The sequence below is a fragment of the Pseudophryne corroboree genome, chromosome 9 (assembly GCF_028390025.1).
Source record: "Pseudophryne corroboree isolate aPseCor3 chromosome 9, aPseCor3.hap2, whole genome shotgun sequence".
Taxonomy (NCBI): domain Eukaryota; kingdom Metazoa; phylum Chordata; class Amphibia; order Anura; family Myobatrachidae; genus Pseudophryne; species Pseudophryne corroboree.
In genome coordinates, this window is record NC_086452.1 from 479152119 (window position 1) to 479173332 (window position 21214).

At 55.6% G+C, this 21214-nt stretch overlaps 1 protein-coding gene across 2 annotated transcripts in view; it reads left to right on the forward strand.

Moving 5' to 3' along the window:
* The first annotated feature begins 3793 nt into the window (after positions 1–3793).
* The window catches only part of USP4 (ubiquitin specific peptidase 4), a 72236-nt gene continuing 54815 nt past the window's right edge, over positions 3794–21214 (forward strand). Inside the window, exons 1-7 of one of the 2 annotated variants that reach the window (XM_063941434.1) lie at positions 3794–4067; positions 7954–8081; positions 8824–8954; positions 9027–9153; positions 10297–10442; positions 12926–12984; positions 13350–13511. In XM_063941434.1, the coding sequence (XP_063797504.1) occupies positions 3910–4067; positions 7954–8081; positions 8824–8954; positions 9027–9153; positions 10297–10442; positions 12926–12984; positions 13350–13511 (911 nt within the window). In that variant the 5' untranslated portion in view covers positions 3794–3909. Of the gene's footprint in view, positions 4068–5323; positions 5430–7953; positions 8082–8823; positions 8955–9026; positions 9154–10296; positions 10443–12925; positions 12985–13349; positions 13512–21214 lie in introns of those variants that run through there. The other variant, XM_063941435.1, reaches the window with a different exon arrangement.

Genomic DNA, 21214 nt, shown 5'->3' on the forward strand with positions numbered 1-21214 from the left:
ATGCAAAAAACTGACATGGTCATCCATCGAAAGAAACACTGATGTAGGTGTAGTGCAGGCAGGAAGTGCTGGGAGGTGTAGTGCAGGCAGGGCGTGCTGGGAGGTGTAGTGCAGGCAGGGCGTGCTGGGGGGTGTAGTGCAGGCAGGGCGTGCTGGGAGGTGTAGTGCAGGCAGGGCGTGCTGGGGGGTGTAGTGCAGGCAGGGAGTGCTGGGAGGTGTAGTTCTGGCAGGGCGTGCTGGGAGGTGTAGTGCAGGCAGGGAGTGCTGGGAGGTGTAGTGCAGGCAGGGCGTGCTGGGAGGTGTAGTGCAGGCAGGGAGTGCTGGGAGGTGTAGTGCAGGCAGGGCGTGCTGGGAGGTGTAGTGCAGGCAGGGCGTGCTGGGAGGTATAGTGCAGGCAGGGCGTGCTGGGAGGTGTAGTGCAGGCAGGGCGTGCTGGGAGGTGTAGTGCAGGCAGGGAGTGCTGGGAGGTGTAGTGCAGGCAGGGAGTGCTGGGAGGTGTAGTGCAGGCAGGGCGTGCTGGGCGGTGTAGTGCAGGCAAGGTGTGCTGGGAGGTGTAGTGCAGGCTGTACTCTGGCAGGGTGTGCTGGGATGTGTAGTGCAGGCAGGGTGTGCTGGGAGGTGTAGTGCAGGCTGTACTCTGGCAGGGCGTGCTGGGAGGTTTAGTGCAGGCAGGGCGTGCTGGGAGATATAGTGCAGGCAGGGAGTGCTGGGAGGTGTAGTGCAGGCAGGGCGTGCTGGGAGGTGTAGTGCAGGGAGGGAGTGCTGGGCGATGTAGTACAGGACGTGCGTGCTGGGAGATGTAGTGCAGGCAGGGCGTGCTGGGAGGTGTAGTGCAGGCAGGGCGTGCTGGGAGGTGTAGTGCAGGCAGGGTGTGCTGGGAGGTGTAGTGCAGGCAGGGTGTGCTGGGAGGTGTAGTGCAGGCAGGGTGTGCTGGGAGGTGTAGTGCAGGCTGTACTCTGGCAGGGTGTGCTGGGAGGTGTAGTGCAGGCAGGGCGTGCTGGGAGGTGTAGTGCAGGCAGGGTGTGCTGGGAGGTGTAGTGCAGGCAGGGAGTGCTGGGAGGTGTAGTGCAGGCAGGGAGTGCTGGGAGGTGTAGTGCAGGCAGGGCGTGCTGGTAGGTGAAGTGCAGGCAGGGCGTACTGGGAGGTATAGTGCAGGCAGGGCGTGCTGGGAGGTTTAGTGCAGGCTGTACTCTGGCAGGGTGTGCTGGGAGGTGTAGTGCAGGCAGGGCGTGCTGGGAGGTGTAGTGCAGGCAGGGTGTGCTGGGAGGTATAGTGCAGGCTGTACTTTGGCAGGGTGTGCTGGGAGGTGTAGTGCAGGCAGGGTGTGCTGGGAGGTGTAGTGCAGGCTGTACTCTGGCAGGGTGTGCTGGGAGGTGTAGTGCAGGCAGGGCGTGCTGGGCGGTGTAGTGCAGGCAGGGTGTGCTGGGAGGTGTAGTGCAGGCTGTACTCTGGCAGGGTGTGCTGGGATGTGTAGTGCAGGCAGGGTGTGCTGGGAGGTGTAGTGCAGGCTGTACTCTGGCAGGGCGTGCTGGGAGGTGTAGTGCAGGCAGGGCGTGCTGGGAGGTGTAGTGCAGGCAGGGTGTGCTGGGAGGTGTAGTGCAGGCAGGGAGTGCTGGGAGGTGTAGTGCAGGCAGGGAGTGCTGGGAGGTGTAGTGCAGGCAGGGCGTGCTGGTAGGTGTAGTGCAGGCAGGGCGTGCTGGGAGGTATAGTGCAGGCAGGGCGTGCTGGGAGGTTTAGTGCAGGCAGGGCGTGCTGGGAGGTGTAGTGCAGGCAGGAAGTGCTGGGAGGTGTAGTGCAGGCAGGGAGTGCTGGGAGGTGTAGTGCAGGCAGGGCGTGCTGGGAGGTGTAGTGCAGGCAGGGCGTGCTGGGAGGTGTAGTGAAGGCAGGGAGTGCTGGGAGGTGTAGTGCAGGCAGGGAGTGCTGGGAGGTGTAGTGCAGGCAGGGCGTGCTGGGAGGTTTAGTGCAGGCAGGGCGTGCTGGGAGGTGTAGTGCAGGCAGGGCGTGCTGGGAGGTGTAGTGCAGGCTGTACTCTGGCAGGGCGTGCTGGGAGGTGTAGTGCAGGCAGGGAGTGCTGGGAGGTGTAGTGCAGGCAGGGCGTGCTGGGAGGTGTAGTGCAGGCAGGGCGTGCTGGGAGATATAGTGCAGGCAGGGAATGCTGGGAGGTGTAGTGCAGGCAGGGCGGGCTGGGAGGTGTAGTGCAGGCAGGGCGTGCTGGGAGATGTAGTGCAGGCAGGGCGTGCTGGGAGGTGTAGTGCAGGCAGGGCGTGCTGGGAGGTGTAGTGCAGGCAGGGTGTGCTGGGAGGTGTAGTGCAGGCTGTACTCTGGCAGGGTGTGCTGGGAGATGTAGTGCAGGCAGGGCGTGCTGGAAGGTGTAGTGTAGGCAGGGTGTGCTGGGAGGTGTAGTGCAGGCAGGGAGTGCTGGGAGGTGTAGTGCAGGCAGGGCGTGGCGGGAGGTGCAGTGCAGGCAGGGCGTGCTGGGAGGTATAGTGCAGGCAGGGCGTGCTGGGAGGTGTAGTGCAGGCAGGGAGTGCTGGGAGGTGAAGTGCAGGCAGGGAGTCCTGGGAGGTGTAGTGCAGGCAGGGCGTGCTGGGAGGTATAGTGCAGGCAGGGCGTGCTGGGAGGTATAGTGCAGGCAGGGCGTGCTGGGAGGTGTAGTGCAGCCTGTACTCTGGCAGGGCGTGGTGGGAGGTGTAGTGCAGGCAGGGAGTGCTGGGAGGTGTAGTGCAGGCAGGGCGTGCTGGGAGGTGTAGTGCAGGCAGGGCGTGCTGGGAGATATAGTGCAGGCAGGGAGTGCTGGGAGGTGTAGTGCAGGCAGGGAGTGCTGGGAGGTGTAGTGCAGGCAGGGAGTGTTGGGAGGTGTAGTGCAGGCAGGGTGTGCTGGGAGGTGTAGTGCAGGCTGTACTCTGGCAGGGTAGGCTGGGAGGTGTAGTGCAGGCAGGGAGTGTTGGGAGGTGTAGTGCAGGCAGGGAGTGCTGGGAGGTGTAGTGCAGGCAGGGTGTGCTGGGAGGTGTAGTGCAGGCTGTACTCTGGCAGGGTGTGCTGGGAGGTGTAGTGCAGGCAGGGTGTGCTGGGAGGAGTAGTGCAGGCAAGGAGTGCTGAGAGGTGTAGTGCAGGGTGTGCTGGGAGGTGTAGTGCAGGCAGGGAGTGCTGGGAGGTGTAGTGCAGGCAGGGTGTGCTGGGAGGTGTAGTGCAGGCAGGGAGTGCTGGGAGGTGTAGTGCAGGCAGGGTGTGCTGGGAGGTGTAGTGCAGGCTGTACTCTGGCAGGGTGTGCTGGGAGGTGTAGTGCAGGCAGGGTGTGCTGGGAGGTGTAGTGCAGGCAGGGTGTGCTGGGAGGTGTAGTGCAGGCTGTACTCTGGCAGGGTGTGCTGGGAGGTGTAGTGCAGGCAGGGTGTGCTGGGAGGTGTAGTGCAGGCAGGGTGTGCTGGGAGGTGTAGTGCAGGCAGGGAGTGCTGGGAGGTGTAGTGCAGGCAGGGAGTGCTGGGAGGTGTAGTGCAGGCAGGGAGTGCTGGGAGGTGTAGTGCAGGCAGGGTGTGCTGGGAGGTGTAGTGCAGGCAGGGTGTGCTGGGAGGTGTAGTGCAGGCAGGGTGTGCTGGGAGGTGTAGTGCAGGCAGGGAGTGCTGGGAGGTGTAGTGCAGGCAGGGAGTGCTGGGAGGTGTAGTGCAGGCAGGGTGTGCTGGGAGGTGTAGTACAGAGTCAGACTGCCCGAGGCCGCCTTATCTCAGGGTGTGGGCGGAGCTTCCGCCGTCACGTGGTGCTGTAGCGCTGGGAGTACGTCCGCTCCTGCGCATGCGCGACCTTATTCCCCGTCCGCCAGTAGAGGGCGCGCTCCTTCTCCATGTGCCCGCGCCCGTCGCGGTCTGCGTCAGGGCGGCTCTGAGGACGCGCGCGCCGCCGGAGTTTAGCGCAGCCATGGCGGAGGGGGGAGGCGGAGGAGAACCGGTACCGGCACCGCCGAACCGAGCAGCCCGCATACCGGCACCGGAGTCCGCCGGCCGCCCGGAGCCCGAGGAGCAGAAGAGTGAGATGGGGGAGCTGCTGAAGGCGCCGCTGAAGAAGGGAGACGAGTGGTGAGCGGGGCCCGGGGGGAGGAAGCGGCAACGGCTGGGAGCGTGCCGGCTACTGACAGGGCTGCGGGGGGAGGGGGCCGGTGACCCAGGCGCGGGGCCTCCGGGAGCCGCTCTGCTGTGTCATGGGCCTGGGCCTGTCATGGGAGGAGAGGGCGGAGCCCACAGGGGCCCTTCTCATGGCCAGGAGCCCCACCAGGGGCCCCTCACATTGCCTACAGCCCCACCAGGGGCCCCTCACATTGCCTACAGCCCCACCAGGGGCCCCTCACATTGCCTACAGCCCCACCAGGGGCCCCTCACATTGCCTACAGCCCCACCAGGGGCCCCTCACATTGCCTACAGCCCCACCAGGGGCCCCTCACATTGCCTACAGCCCCACCAGGGGCCCCTCACATTGCCTACAGCCCCACCAGGGGCCCCTCACATTGCCTACAGCCCCACCAGGGGCCCCTCACATTGCCTACAGCCCCACCAGGGGCCCCTCACATTGCCAACAGCCCCACCAGGGGCCCCTCACATTGCCTACAGCCCCACCAGGGGCCCCTCACATTGCCTACAGCCCCACCAGGGGCCCCTCACATTGCCTACAGCCCCACCAGGGGCCCCACTCTGTACCAGTCTCACGTCCAGGGCCCCCCTCGGTACCAGCAGCATGACAGGGAGTACCCCTCGGTACCAGTCTCACGTCCAGGGCCCCCCTCGGTACCAGTCTCACGTCCAGGGCCCCCCTCGGTACCAGTCTCACGTCCAGGGCCCCCCTCGGTACCAGTCTCACGTCCAGGGCCCCCCTCGGTACCAGTCTCACGTCCAGGGCCCCCCTCGGTACCAGTCTCACGTCCAGGGCCCCCCTCGGTACCAGTCTCACGTCCAGGGCCCCCCTCGGTACCAGTCTCACGTCCAGGGCCCCCCTCGGTACCAGTCTCACGTCCAGGGCCCCCCTCGGTACCAGTCTCACGTCCAGGGCCCCCCTCGGTACCAGTCTCACGTCCAGGGCCCCCCTCGGTACCAGTCTCACGTCCAGGGCCCCCCTCGGTACCAGTCTCACGTCCAGGGCCCCCCTCAGTACCAGTCTCACGTCCAGGGCCCCCCTCGGTACCAGCAGCATGGCAGGGAGTCCCGATTGGTACCAGTCTCACGTCCAGGGCCCCCCTCGGTACTAGCAGCAATCTAATCCCCGGAGACTGTCGCATTATACTGTGTAATACCCAGTGATCCCTGGGAATGGGCCAGGTGACTGATACCTGCCAGCGACTATCCGTGCAGTGGCCGATGTCGGCTGCCTCTGTGTGAGGATGGTGCGGCAGGAATGGGTTATAGAGCATCCATACTGTCCACAGCAGAATCCGGAGTGCCGCCGGCGGGGTACGATCCGCCCTGCGGGGTGTGACCATGCTATATACACCCAGGACTGACTGGATTGGTATGGGCTGTCTGTAGAGTATCTGGGTGATAGGTCGACAGTGAAAAGGTCGGCACCAACTGGTTCACATGACACTGATCGACACATGAAAAGGTCAACATGAACTTTTTATTTAATATTCATTACTTTATCATACTTTACAGACTACAATTGGGAACAGTAACCTGAGCCGAGCGCGGCAGCTTGTGCGCGGTATGGCGAGCGCAGCTGTGCACTAATTGCTGGTCCATGTGCTATAAGGAACATTTTGACACCAAAAAAACATTAAAAAGCCATGTTGACCTTTTTATGTGTCAGCAATTTCCATGTCGACCTGCTGACTGTTGACTCATTGATCCATAAGTGTTTGTAGTCTGCGTGCAGCGGTCCTCTCTGGCCTGGGACCTAGGGGAAGCCTCGCGGCGCGCTTAGGGTCTAATGTCCGTCTCTGGTTGTAAGTTTGTGGTTCCCCATGTGTGACCCGTCGCTGGTAATATGGCGGTCTGTATTGTATTGCAGCGGAGAACAATAGATGAAGGGCTTATGCTAATAACCCATGGTGTGCCTAGGTGCAGCAGAGAAGCCCAGATAACAGAGGCTCCATCTGTACTAAGCCGTGGAGAGAGAGAGTGAGTGAGTACCAGCCAATCGGCTCCTAGCTGCCATGTTGCAGGCTGTGTTTAAAAAATGACAGGAGCTGATTGGCTGGTACTTTATCTCTCGCCAAGACTTAGTACATAGACCCCCCCCCCCCCCCCTAGTGCTTATTGTGCTGTTTCTAGGCAGTGCGTCTGTAAACCATTAGTGACCGGTAACCTGGCGCACTTCAGGGGCCGCTCAGTACCTATTATGACGGGATCAGTATGAATAACCGGCGGCTGCGATGCCGACCGTCAGAATACAGACATCGGGATCCCGGCCACCAGTATGCCGACAGCGGGGCAAGCGCTAGGAAGCCCCTTGCTGGCTGCGCTCGCCACAGGTTATAGTCTCCCTCCATGTTTGTCGTGGACACCCACAGAGGGAGATTAGCCTGTGGCGCCGGTATTTTACATGCTTCCCTAAGAGACGCCTCTCAGTGATCTCATGGCAGCATTGTCCTGTAGAGGTCATGGCGCTGTCTGGGTGCTTCGCTTATCGCAGATCTGATGATATCGTCCAGAGTGTGCGCACCACCTAATGTATACATAGATTCCTTACCGACCAAACAACCTAATGCCGCACGATTTATCGGATTGCAGTGTGCATTCACTATATCGTTTGTTCAAGGGAAATAGGGAGGACCATCGATGAAATCGGGTTTGTACATCGTCTATTGTGTACTCGACTTTAGGGTGATGGGCAAATCTCAGGCAGTACGAGCTGAGACCATTGAGGCATTTAAAGCAGAGGAAAGGGCTGACGGGCCACCTGTCGCCCATCTCTGCGCTATTTTGTAGGCTACCCTGTAGGGGCATTATAGCACTAGTAGTTTATGTAGTGTTTCGGCTGCACGGGACCCTGTTTCGTGTAGCGGGTGGAGCTGTGTGGGTGATCACACGGACGTCAGTACAGGGTGAGGAGACTCTGGGCAGCTACTACGGGAAGTGTTTTTTGTTTCATTTTCGGGTGCTGTAGTATAACGCCCCGGAAAGCAGGGCGTGTGCATGTCCCAGTATACAGGGAGTCTGGCTGACTAGTACAGACCGTGCGGTAAAACTGGCAGTGCAGGCACCAGAGGCCTCCTAGGAGGAGGTGGAACACCTACTCCCATCATTGTGCAATCCTCGTACTTCCACCAGCCATACTCGCATAGAATTACTGTCACTGTCCCAATCTGTAGTAAAGTATAACGCCAATGCTGAATAGCAGACATTCATGTGTCCGTGAGGTTATCAGTGACTGATTATTCCTGCACAGGGGCAGTGATGTCACAGCAGCTCAAATTCCTGCATCAGATTGCTGTACAAATGTCCTAAAAACCTTCATCTGGGAGTAATGGGGCCAGGGTGACACTGAGCGGCGTATTTTACCTTTCTGGGTCATGTCTCCAGGCCGCCGCTGGCAGCTCCTCCCCCAGATGCTTTTATAGAGGTGCTGTTGGTGCCGCTGCCAGGAATACAGACACGTGGTGCCGCCATATGCTGTCCACTACTATACAGAATGTAAGGGGTTGCCCTGGGCCTGTAAGTCACAGATGTGGCTTTGGTCTTCGTACACGAGTCAGACCAGCCTTAGTAGACCAGTTAGACTTGAAACGCGTGGATTTCACATTGGGGGCGTGTCCTTGCCTGGTGTTATGTCCACTTATTTTCCTATCGTTGCTGTATGAGCCGCAGGGAGAGGTTTTATGTATGCTGCTGTTGGGGTATACCACATTTCATCCATCAGCTGCCCAGGCTTTCCGTCCTCCGATCTGAGATTAGAGTGCTACCTGTTGGCCGAGCCGCACCAGTCGTGGCTCCTGGGATCTTCCTGTTAATGGTTGCCCGTGTGATTTTTTTTCAGGTACCTCGTTGACAGCCGATGGTTCAAGCAGTGGAAGAAATACGTTGGCTTTGACTCCTGGGACTTGTACAATGTGGGAGAGAGCAGCTTCTTTCCGGGGGCCGTGGATAATTCTGGCTTGTTTACAGGTACAGTAACCACCCTGTGATCACATCAGAGACTGTGGAGGAGGGGTATCGCTAGTATGGCGAAGTACCCCGCCAGTAGCGCACATTCAGATGTTGTCATTAGTATAGCGCACGTGTTTTAATTACCCCATAGCGAACATCAGGGCGTTATAATGAGCTTCCTCGCGCACATGATGCCATTATTAGCACCATAGTGCACATAATGATATAATTGGCTCCGTAGCGCACATGATGCCGTTAATAGCCCTGTTGCGAACATTATGACGATATAATTAGCCCCTAACGCACACGATGTTGGAATTAGCCCCGTAGTGGATAGAGTGCGCCAATCTTCCTGGTGACTGATCAGGGCACCGCCATCTCAGGAATGTCATTATCCGTATTCCCGGTGATCCTACACTCTCCGACATCAGGTGTGAGGGTCTTCCAGGCTCTCACAAAGGTCTGTCAGCAGCTAGGAAAATGAATATACTCTACGGGGGGGTTGTATGGGGTGAGAGGCTTGATAACCTGCGCTATGTACCTTTGTGCGTCCTCCCTTATCCCAGCACTACAGGGGATGAGCGGAACGTCTCGTGTTGTGAGATGTTCTGCCACAGCGGGAGCTCATTGTATCGGCTGCAGTGTCTCTGCCCGTCGTTTTCATCCAGGAGCTTAATGACCATAAATCAGACCTTACGATACATTTATTGTCATTTTCAAACAAAATTGGATTTGTCCCCCCCTTCATGTGTTGCTCTAGATCCCGATACTCAAGTATTAAAGGAACATCTGATTGATGAGCTGGATTATGTCCTTGTGCCGACTGAAGCGTGGAATAAGCTGATGTGCTGGTACGGGAGTGTGGAGGGCCAGGAGCCCATCGTGAGAAAGGTAAGTGTGTGGGAGCAGAAGACCCGGGACGGGACGCTGGAATGGATCTTACATGCTGTGGTTCTCTTGCAGGTGGTGGAGCACGGCATGTTTGTGAAGCATTGCAAAGTGGAGGTTTACCTCATTGAGCTGAAACTGTGTGAGAACAGCGATTCAGACAATGTGGTGTCACGTCACTTCAGCAAGGCGGACAGTATAGGTGAGCGTAGCATTCCTCACCCCCTGCTGCCCCGTCCCCTGTGCCCACACCCCTCACCTTCTGCTGCCCCGTGCCCACACCCCTCACCCCCTGCTGCCCCGTCCCCTGTGCCCACACCCCTCACCCCCTGCTGCCCTGTCCCCGCTGCCCACACCCCTCACCCCCTGCTGCCCGTCCCCTGTGCCCACACCCCTCACCCCCTGCTGCCCCGTCCCCTGACTCCACATCCCTCACCCTCTGCTGCCCCGTCCCCTGTGCCCACATCCCTCACCCTCTGCTGCCCCGTCCCCTGTGCTCACACCCCTCACCCCCTCCTTCTCCGTCCCCTGACTCCGCACCCCTTACCCTCTGCTGCCCCGTCCCCTGACTCCACACCCCTCACCCTCTGCTGCCCCGTCCCCTGACTCCACACCCCTCACCCTCTGCTGCCCCGTACCCTGACTCCACACCCCTCACCCCCTGCTGCCCCGTCCCCTGACTCCACACCCCTCACCCCCTGCTGCCCCTTTGCCTGAGACCACCCTCTGCTGCCCCGTCCCCTGACTCCTCACCCTCTGCTGCCCCGTCCCCTGTGCCCACACCCCTCACCCTCTGCTGCCCCGTCCCCTGACTCCACACTCCTCACCCCCTTCTGCCCCGTCCGCTGAGCTCATACCCCTCACCTCTTGCTTCACCCGCGATCGCTCACGTCACCCCATGCTGCCCCATCCTCCGAGTCCACACCACACAACTGCTACCCTATTTTGTGAGCTCATCTCCTGCTGCCCCATCTCCTGAGCCCACGCACCTCACCCACTGCTGCCCCGTCCCCTGAGCCCACACACATCACCCACTGCTGCCCCATCTCCTGAGCCCACACACCTCACCCACTGCTGCCCCGTCCCCTGAGCCCACACACATCACCCACTGCTGCCCCGTCCCCTGTGCCCACGCACCTCACCCACTGCTGCCCCATCTCCTGAGCCCACACACCTCACCCACTGCTGCCCCGTCCCCTGAGCCCACACACCTCACCCACTGCTGCCCCGTCCCCTGTGCCCACGCACCTCACCCACTGCTTCCCTGTGCCCACGCACCTCACCCACTGCTGTCCCGTCCCCTGTGCCCACGCACCTCATTCCTGTAATGTCTCTCCAATAACAGATACCATAGAGAAGGAGATGAGGAACATCTTCAGTATTCCTGCGGATAAGGAAACCCGTCTGTGGAACAGATACATGACTAACACATATGAGCAGCTCACTAAGCCAGACAACACCGTGCAGGATGCTGGATTATACCAAGGGCAGGTAATGGTGACCGCCGTGGAGCCAAGCAGCTTGTCTGACTTACTGCAGAGCTAATACTGCCTGTCTGACTTATTGCAGAGCTAATACTGCCTGTCTGACTTATTGCAGAGCTAATACTGCCTGTCTGACTTATTGCAGACCTAATACTGCCTGTCTGACTTACTGCAGAGCCAATACTGCCTGTCTGACTTACTGCAGAGCCAGTACTGCCTGTCTGACTTACTGCAGAGCCAATACTGCCTGTCTGACTTATTACAGAGCTAATACTGCCTGTCTGACTTACTGCAGAGCTAATGCTGCCTGTCTGACTTACTGCAGAGCTAATACTGCCTGTCTGACTTATTGCTGACCTAATACTGCCTGTCTGACTTATTACAGACCTAATACTGCCTGTCTGACTTACTGCTGACCTAATACTGCCTGTCTGACTTACTGCTGACCTAATACTGCCTGTCTGACTTACTGCTGACCTAATACTACCTGTCTGACTTACTGCAGAGCTAATACTGCCTGTCTGACTTATTGCAGAGCTAATACTGCCTGTCTGACTTATTGCAGACCTAATACTGCCTGTCTGACTTACTGCAGAGCCAATACTGCCTGTCTGACTTACTGCAGAGCCAGTACTGCCTGTCTGACTTACTGCAGAGCCAATACTGCCTGTCTGACTTATTACAGAGCTAATACTGCCTGTCTGACTTACTGCAGAGCTAATGCTGCCTGTCTGACTTACTGCAGAGCTAATGCTGCCTGTCTGACTTACTGCAGAGCTAATGCTGCCTGTCTGACTTATTACAGAGCTAATATTGCCTGTCTGACTTATTACAGAGCTAATACTGCCTGTCTGACTTATTGCAGACCTAATACTGCCTGTCTGACTTACTGCAGAGCTAATACTGCCTGTCTGACTTACTGCAGACCTAATACTACCTGTCTGACTTACTGCAGAGCTAATACTGCCTGTCTGACTTATTGCAGACCTAATACTGCCTGTCTGACTTATTGCAGACCTAATACTGCCTGTCTGACTTACTGCAGAGCTAATACTGCCTGTCTAACTTACTGCAGAGCCAGTACTGCCTGTCTGACTTACTGCAGAGCTAATGCTGCCTGTCTGACTTATTACAGAGCTAATACTGCCTGTCTGACTTATTGCAGAGCTAATACTGCCTGTCTGACTTATTGCAGAGCTAATTCTGCCTGTCTGACTTATTACAGAGCTAATACTGCCTGTCTGACTTATTGCCGACCTAATACTGCCTGTCTGACTTACTGCAGAGCTAATACTGCCTGTCTGACTTACTGCTGACCTAATACTGCCTGTCTGACTTATTGCAGAGCTAATACTGCCTGTCTGACTTATTGCAGAGCTAATACTGCCTGTCTGACTTATTGCTGACCTAATACTGCCTGTCTGACTTATTGCAGAGCTAATACTGCCTGTCTGACTTATTGCTGACCTAATACTGCCTGTCTGACTTATTGCAGAGCTAATACTGCCTGTCTGACTTATTGCAGAGCTAATACTGCCTGTCTGACTTATTACAGAGCTAATACTGCCTGTCTGACTTATTGCTGACCTAATACTGCCTGTCTGATTTATTACAGAGCTAATACTGCCTGTCTGACTTATTACAGAGCTAATACTGCCTGTCTGACTTACTGCTGACCTAATACTGCCTGTCTGACTTACTGCTGACCTAATACTGCCTGTCTGACTTACTGCTGACCTAATACTACCTGTCTGACTTACTGCTGACCTAATACTACCTGTCTGACTTACTGCAGAGCTAATACTACCTGTCTGACTTACTGCAGAGCTAATACTGCCTGTCTGACTTACTGCTGACCTAATACTGCCTGTCTGACTTATTGCTGACCTAATACTGCCTGTCTGACTTATTACAGACCTAATACTGCCTGTCTGACTTACTGCTGACCTAATACTGCCTGTCTGACTTACTGCTGACCTAATACTGCCTGTCTGACTTACTGCTGACCTAATACTACCTGTCTGACTTACTGCAGAGCTAATACTACCTGTCTGACTTACTGCAGAGCTAATAGTACCTGTCTGACTTACTGCAGAGCTAATACTGCCTGTCTGACTTACTGCTGACCTAATACTGCCTGTCTGACTTACTGCTGACCTAATACTGCCTGTCTGACTTACTGCTGACCTAATACTGCCTGTCTGACTTACTGCTGACCTAATACTGCCTGTCTGACTTACTGCTGACCTAATACTGCCTGTCTGACTTACTGCAGAGCTAATACTACCTGTCTGACTTACTGCAGAGCTAATACTGCCTGACTTACTGCAGAGCTAATACTGCCTGTCTGACTTACTGCTGACCTAATACTGCCTGTCTGACTTACTGCTGACCTAATACTGCCTGTCTGACTTACTGCTGACCTAATACTGCCTGTCTGACTTACTGCTGACCTAATACTGCCTGTCTGACTCTTATGTCTTATAACAGATGTTGGTCATAGAACAGAGGAACCCGGATGGTACGTGGCCCAGGCAGTCTCAGACAAAGTAAGTGAAGTCAGGAAGAGTGTAATATATATGGGATACGGTCATTAGGTCGACATGTACTAGGTCGACAGGTCAAAATGGTGACATGGGTTTTTCACTTTTTTTTTCTTCATTTTTTTACATTTTCTTCATACTTAACGATCCACGTGGACTACGATTGAAACGGTAACCTGTGCCGAGTGAAGTGAGGGGACACGGTGCAGTAATTTGGGTTCCCCGTCACTTTACGGAGAAAACGACACCAAAAACTCATGTCAACCTTCCATGTCGACCTTCAGTGGACGATCTAATGAGTGTCGTCCTATGTTGGGTGGAGCCAAGGACCCGATATATACATATAATAATGTGTATGTTTGGCTTTGTAGGTCAAGTACGGCAACAAGTAGAACGTATACTACCTCTGGGAAATCCTCGGCAAGCAGCTACTCCTCCTCATCACCTTCCTCCTCATCCACCTCATCCTCCACCATCACTAACGGAGACACTAGTAGCAGCTACGGCCTGAACAGCCCCAGCTTGGGCAAAGGGTAAGTGAGAGGAGATGGGGTCAGTGTGAGCTGGTATATGCCAGCCTTGTGCGCACGTTGTTTACATCCTGGACCCGATGCCACACTGGCTGTGATTCTGCCGGAAACATTTATACTTATACTGTCTGTAGAGCAGACCGCGGAGCTGCTGGTCCCTGGCTGCATTACATCCATACAGGCAGATGGGAGGTCCAGCGCCAGTACAGGGGGAGCTGCTGGACATTATACTGCAGGAGAGATTTATACTATCTGTAGAGCAGACCGCGGAGCTGCTGGTCCCTGGCTGCATTACATCCATACAGGCAGATGGGAGGTCCAGCGCCAATACAGGGGCAGCTGCTGGACATTATACTGCAGGAGATTTATATTATCTGTAGAGCAGACCTGCGGAGCTGCTGGTCCCTGGCTGCATTACATCCATACACCCAGATGGCAGGTCCAGCGCCAGTACAGGGGGAGCTGCTGGACATTATACTGCAGGAGAGATTTATACTATCTGTAGAGCAGACCCGCGGAGCTGCTGGTCCCTGGCTGCATTACATCCATACACCCAGATGGCAGGTCCAGCGCCAGTACAGGGGGAGCTGCTGGACATTATACTGCAGGAGAGATTTATACTATCTGTAGAGCAGACCTGCGGAGCTGCTGGTCCCTGGCTGCATTACATCCATACACCCAGATGGGAGGTCCAGCGCCAGTACAGGGGGAGCTGCTGGACATTATACTGCAGTAGATTTATACTATCTGTAGAGCAGACCGCGGAGCTGCTGGTCCCTGGCTGCATTACATCCATACACCCAGATGGCAGGTCCAGCGCCAGTACAGGGGGAGCTGCTGGACATTATACTGCAGGAGATTTATACTATCTGTAGAGCAGACCGCGGAGCTGCTGGTCCCTGGCTGCATTACATCCATACACCCAGATGTCAGGTCCAGCGTCAGTACAGGGGGAGCTGCTGGACATTATACTGCAGGAGATTTATACTATCTGTAGAGCGGAGCTGCTGGTCCCTGGCTGCATTACATCCATACACCCAGATGGCAGGTCCAGTGCCAGTACAGGGGGAGCTGCTGGACATTATACTGCAGGAGATTTATACTATCTGTAGAGCAGACCCGCGGAGCTGCTGGTCCCTGGCTGCATTACATCCATACACCCAGATGGCAGGTCCAGCGCAGTACAGGGGGAGCTGCTGGACATTATACTGCAGGAGAGATTTATACTATCTGTAGAGCAGACCGCGGAGCTGCTGGTCCCTGGCTGCATTACATCCATACACCCAGATGGCAGGTCCAGCGCCAGTACAGGGGGAGCTGCTGGACATTATACTGCAGGAGATTTATACTATCTGTAGATCAGACCCGCGGAGCTGCTGGTCCCTGGCTGCATTATATCCATACACCCAGATGGCAGGTCCAGCGCCAGTACAGGGGGAGCTGCTGGACATTATACTGCAGGAGATTTATACTATCTGTAGAGCAGACCGCGGAGCTGCTGGTCCCTGGCTGCATTACATCCATACACCCAGATGGCAGGTCCAGCGCCAGTACAGGGGGAGCTGCTGGACATTATACTGCAGGAGATTTATACTGTCTGTAGAGAAGACCTGCGGAGCTGCTGGTCCCTGGCTGCATTACATCCATACAGGCAGATGGCAGGTCCAGCGTCAGTACAGGGGGAGCTGCTGGACATTATACTGCAGGAGATTTATACTATCTGTAGAGCGGAGCTGCTGGTCCCTGGCTGCATTACATCCATACACCCAGATGGCAGGTCCAGTGCCAGTACAGGGGGAGCTGCTGGACATTATACTGCAGGAGAGATTTATACTATCTGTAGAGCAGACCGCGGAGCTGCTGGTCCCTGGCTGCATTACATCCATACACCCAGATGGCAGGTCCAGCGCCAGTACAGGGGGAGCTGCTGGACATTATACTGCAGGAGATTTATACTATCTGTAGATCAGACCCGCGGAGCTGCTGGTCCCTGGCTGCATTACATCCATACACCCAGATGGCAGGTCCAGCGCCAGTACAGGGGGAGCTGCTGGACATTATACTGCAGGAGATTTATACTATCTGTAGAGCAGACCGCGGAGCTGCTGGTCCCTGGCTGCATTACATCCATACACCCAGATGTCAGGTCCAGCGTCAGTACAGGGGGAGCTGCTGGACATTATACTGCAGGAGATTTATACTATCTGTAGAGCGGAGCTGCTGGTCCCTGGCTGCATTACATCCATACACCCAGATGGCAGGTCCAGCGCCAGTACAGGGGGAGCTGCTGGACATTATACTGCAGGAGATTTATACTATCTGTAGATCAGACCCGCGGAGCTGCTGGTCCCTGGCTGCATTACATCCATACACCCAGATGGCAGGTCCAGCGCCAGTACAGGGGGAGCTGCTGGACATTATACTGCAGGAGATTTATACTATCTGTAGAGCAGACCGCGGAGCTGCTGGTCCCTGGCTGCATTACATCCATACACCCAGATGTCAGGTCCAGCGTCAGTACAGGGGGAGCTGCTGGACATTATACTGCAGGAGATTTATACTATCTGTAGAGCGGAGCTGCTGGTCCCTGGCTGCATTACATCCATACACCCAGATGGCAGGTCCAGTGCCAGTACAGGGGGAGCTGCTGGACATTATACTGCAGGAGATTTATACTATCTGTAGAGCAGACCCGCGGAGCTGCTGGTCCCTGGCTGCATTACATCCATACACCCAGATGGCAGGTCCAGCGCCAGTACAGGGGGAGCTGCTGGACATTATACTGCAGGAGAGATTTATACTATCTGTAGAGCAGACCGCGGAGCTGCTGGTCCCTGGCTGCATTACATCCATACACCCAGATGGCAGGTCCAGCGCCAGTACAGGGGGAGCTGCTGGACATTATACTGCAGGAGATTTATACTATCTGTAGATCAGACCCGCGGAGCTGCTGGTCCCTGGCTGCATTATATCCATACACCCAGATGGCAGGTCCAGCGCCAGTACAGGGGGAGCTGCTGGACATTATACTGCAGGAGATTTATACTATCTGTAGAGCAGACCGCGGAGCTGCTGGTCCCTGGCTGCATTACATCCATACACCCAGATGGCAGGTCCAGCGCCAGTACAGGGGGAGCTGCTGGACATTATACTGCAGGAGATTTATACTGTCTGTAGAGAAGACCTGCGGAGCTGCTGGTCCCTGGCTGCATTACATCCATACAGGCAGATGGCAGGTCCAGCGTCAGTACAGGGGCAGCTGCTGGACATTATACTGCAGGAGATTTATACTATCTGTAGAGCAGACCCGCGGAGCTGCTGGTCCCTGGCTGCATTACATCCATACAGGCAGATGGCAGGTCCAGCGCCAGTACAGGGGGAGCTGCTGGACATTATACTGCAGGAGAAATTTATACTGTCTGTAGAGCAGACCGTGGAGCTGCTGGTCCCTGGCTGCATTACATCCATACAGGCAGATGGCAGGTCCAGCGCCAGTACAGGGGCAGCTGCTGGACATCATACTGCAGGAGATTTATACTATCTGTAGAGCAGACCGCGGAGCTGCTGGTCCCTGGCTGCATTATATCCATACAGGCAGATGCCAGGTCCAGCGTCAGTACAGGGACAGCTGCTGGACATTATACTGCAGGAGATTTATACTATCTGTAGAGCAGACCGCGGAGCTGCTGGTCCCTGGCTGCATTACATCCATACAGGCAGATGGCAGGTCCAGCGCCAGTACAGGGGGAGCTGCTGGACATTATACTGCAGGAGATTTATACTATCTGTAGAGCAGACCGCGGAGCTGCTGGTCCCTGGCTGCATTACATCCATACAGGCAGATGGCAGGTCCAGCGCCAGTACAGGGGGAGCTGCTGGACATTATACTGCAGGAGAGATTTATACTATCTGTAGAGCAGACCGCGGAGCTGCTGGTCCCTGGCTGCATTACATCCATACACCCAGATGGGAGGTCCAGCGCCAGTACAGGGGGAGCTGCTGGACATTATACTGCAGGAGAGATTTATACTATCTGTAGAGCAGACCGCGGAGCTGCTGGTCCCTGGCTGCATTACATCCATACAGGCAGATGGCAGGTCCAGCGTCAGTACAGGGGCAGCTGCTGGACATTATACTGCAGGAGAGATTTATACTATCTGTAGAGCAGACCGCGGAGCTGCTGGTCCCTGGCTGCATTACATCCATACACCCAGATGGGAGGTCCAGCGCCAGTACAGGGGAGCTGCTGGACATTATACTGCAGGAGAGATTTATACTATCTGTAGAGCAGACCTGCGGAGCTGCTGGTCCCTGGCTGCATTATATCCATACACCCAGATGGCAGGTCCAGCGCCAGTACAGGGGGAGCTGCTGGACATTATACTGCAGGAGAGATTTATACTATCTGTAGAGCAGACCGCGGAGCTGCTGGTCCCTGGCTGCATTACATCCATACAGGCAGATGGCAGGTCCAGCGCCAGTACAGGGGGAGCTGCTGGACATTATACTGCAGGAGATTTATACTATCTTTAGAGCAGACCCGTGGAGCTGCTGGTCCCTGGCTGCATTACATCCATACAGGCAGATGGCAGGTCCAGCGTCAGTACAGGGGGAGCTGCTGGACATTATACTGCAGGAGATTTATACTATCTGTAGAGCAGACCGCGGAGCTGCTGGTCCCTGGCTGCATTACATCCATACAGGCAGATGGCAGGTCCAGCATCAGTACAGGGGGAGCTGCTGGACATTATACTGCAGGAGATTTATACTATCTGTAGAGCAGACCGCGGAGCTGCTGGTCCCTGGCTGCATTACATCCATACAGGCAGATGGCAGGTCCAGCATCAGTACAGGGGGAGCTGCTGGACATTATACTGCAGGAGATTTATACTATCTGTAGAGCAGACCGCGGAGCTGCTGGTCCCTGGCTGCATTACATCCATACACCCAGATGGCAGGTCCAGCGCCAGTACAGGGGGAGCTGCTGGACATTATACTGCAGGAGAGATTTATACTATCTGTAGAGCAGACCCGCGGAGCTGCTGGTCCCTGGCTGCATTACATCCATACAGGCAGATGGCAGGTCCAGCGCCAGTACAGGGGGAGCTGCTGGACATAATACTGCAGGAGATTTATACTATCTGTAGAGCAGACCCGCGGAGCTGCTGGTCCCTGGCTGCATTATATCCATACACCCAGATGGCAGGTCCAGCGCCAGTACAGGGGGAGCTGCTGGACATTATACTGCAGGAGAGATTTATACTGGCTGTAGAGCAGACCGCGGAGCTGCTGGTCCCTGGCTGCATTATATCCATACACCCAGATGGCAGGTCCAGCGCCAGTACAGGGGGAGCTGCTGGACATTATACTGCAGGAGATTTATACTATCTGTAGAGCAGACCGCGGAGCTGCTGGTCCCTGGCTGCATTACATCCATACAGGCAGATGGCAGGTCCAGCACCAGTACAGGGAGAGCTGCTGGACATTATACTGCAGGAGATTTATACTATCTGTAGAGCAGACCCGCGGAGCTGCTGGTCCCTGGCTGCATTACATCCATACAGGCAGATGGCAGGTCCAGCGCCAGTACAGGGGAGCTGCTGGACATTATACTGCAGGAGAGATTTATACTATCTGTAGAGCAGACCTGCGGAGCTGCTGGTCCCTGGCTGCATTATATCCATACACCCAGATAGCAGGTCCAGCGCCAGTACAGGGGGAGCTGCTGGACATTATACTGCAGGAGAGATTTATACTATCTGTAGAGCAGACCGCGGAGCTGCTGGTCCCTGGCTGCATTACATCCATACAGGCAGATGGGAGGTCCAGCGCCAGTACAGGGGGAGCTGCTGGACATTATACTGCAGGAGATTTATACGATCTGTAGAGCAGACCGCGGAGCTGCTGGTCCCTGGCTGCATTATATCCATACAGGCAGATGGCATGTCCAGCGCCAGTACAGGGGGAGCTGCTGGACATTATACTGCAGGAGATTTATACTATCTGTAGAGCAGACCGCGGAGCTGCTGGTCCCTGGCTGCATTACATCCATACAGGCAGATGGCAGGTCCAGCGCCAGTACGGGGGGTGCTGCTGGACATTATACTGCAGGAGATTTATACTATCTGTAGAGCAGACCGCGGAGCTGCTGGTCCCTGGCTGCATTACATCCATACAGGCAGATGGCAGGTCCAGCGCCAGTACGGGGGGGGTGTCCCCTCCCCCTCCCTCTCCCCTCCCTCTCCCTCTCCCCTCCTCTTATGTGAATCTCCCGCTATGGAGCATAGACACAAACTGCCCCCATTGGCCAGTCATCAGAGGGGGGAATTCTAGCTTTGTTCCATCTGCCCAAACCTCTGGTTCCAGTGTGGCAGTTCTTATTTAGGGGGAATTGATGCAGAAACCAATTATAAAGGTGCACTGGGTCCCCTGCTGGCAGGCATATGTTTACTGTATCACCCTGATTTCTCTAACGTCCTAAGTGGATGCTGGGGACTCCGTCAGGACCATGGGGAATAGCGGCTCCGCAGGAGACAGGGCACAAAAATAAAGCTTTAGGATTAGGTGGTGTGTACTGGCTCCTCCCCCTATGACCCTCCTCCAAGCCTCAGTTAGGTTTTTGTGCCCGTCCGAGCAGGGTGCAATCTAGGTGGCTCTCCTAAAGAGCTGCTTAGAAAAAGTTTTTAGGTTTTTTATTTTCAGTGAGTCCTGCTGGCAACAGGCTCACTGCATCGAGGGACTTAGGGGAGAGAATTTCAACTCACCTGCGTGCAGGATGGATTGGATTCTTAGGCTACTGGACACCATTAGCTCCAGAGGGAGTCGGAACACAGGTCTCACCCTGGGGTTCGTCCCGGAGCCGCGCCGCCGACCCCCCTTACAGATGCTGAAGATTGAAGGTCCGGAAACAGGCGGCAGAAGGCTCTTCAGTCTTCATGAAGGTAGCGCACAGCACTGCAGCTGTGCGCCATTGTTGTCACACACTTCACACCAAGCGGTCACGGAGGGTGCAGGGCGCTGCTGGGGGCACCCTGGGCAGCAATATTTAATACCTTTATGGCAAAAGAATACATCACATATAGCCATTGAGGCTATATGTATGTATTTAACCCATGCCAGTTATCTAAAACTACGGGAGAAAAGCCCGCCGAAATAGGGGGCGGAGCTTATTCTCCTCAGCACACAGCGCCATTTTCCTGCTCAGCTCCGCTGTGAGGAAGGCTCCCAGGACTCTCCCCTGCACTGCACTACAGAAACAGGGTAAAACAGAGAAGGGGGGCATATTTTGGCGATATTTTGATATATTTAAGCTGCTATAAAGAACAACACTTATATAAGGTTGTTCCCATATATATTATAGCGCTTGGGTGTGTGCTGGCAAACTCTCCCTCTGTCTCCCCAAAGGGCTAGTGGGGTCCTGTCTTCGATAAGAGCATTCCCTGTGTGTCTGCTGTGTGTCGGTACGTGTGTGTCGACATGTATGAGGACGATGTTGGTGTGGAGGCAGAGCAATTGCCGATAATGGTGATGTCACCCCCCAGGGAGTCGACACCGGAATGGATGGCTTTGTTTATGGAATTACGTGATAATGTCAGCACATTACAAAAATCAGTTGACGACATGAGACGGCCGGCAAACCAGTTAGTACCTGCCCAGGCGTCTCAGACACCGTCAGGGGCTGTAAAGCGCCCTTTACCTCAGTCGGT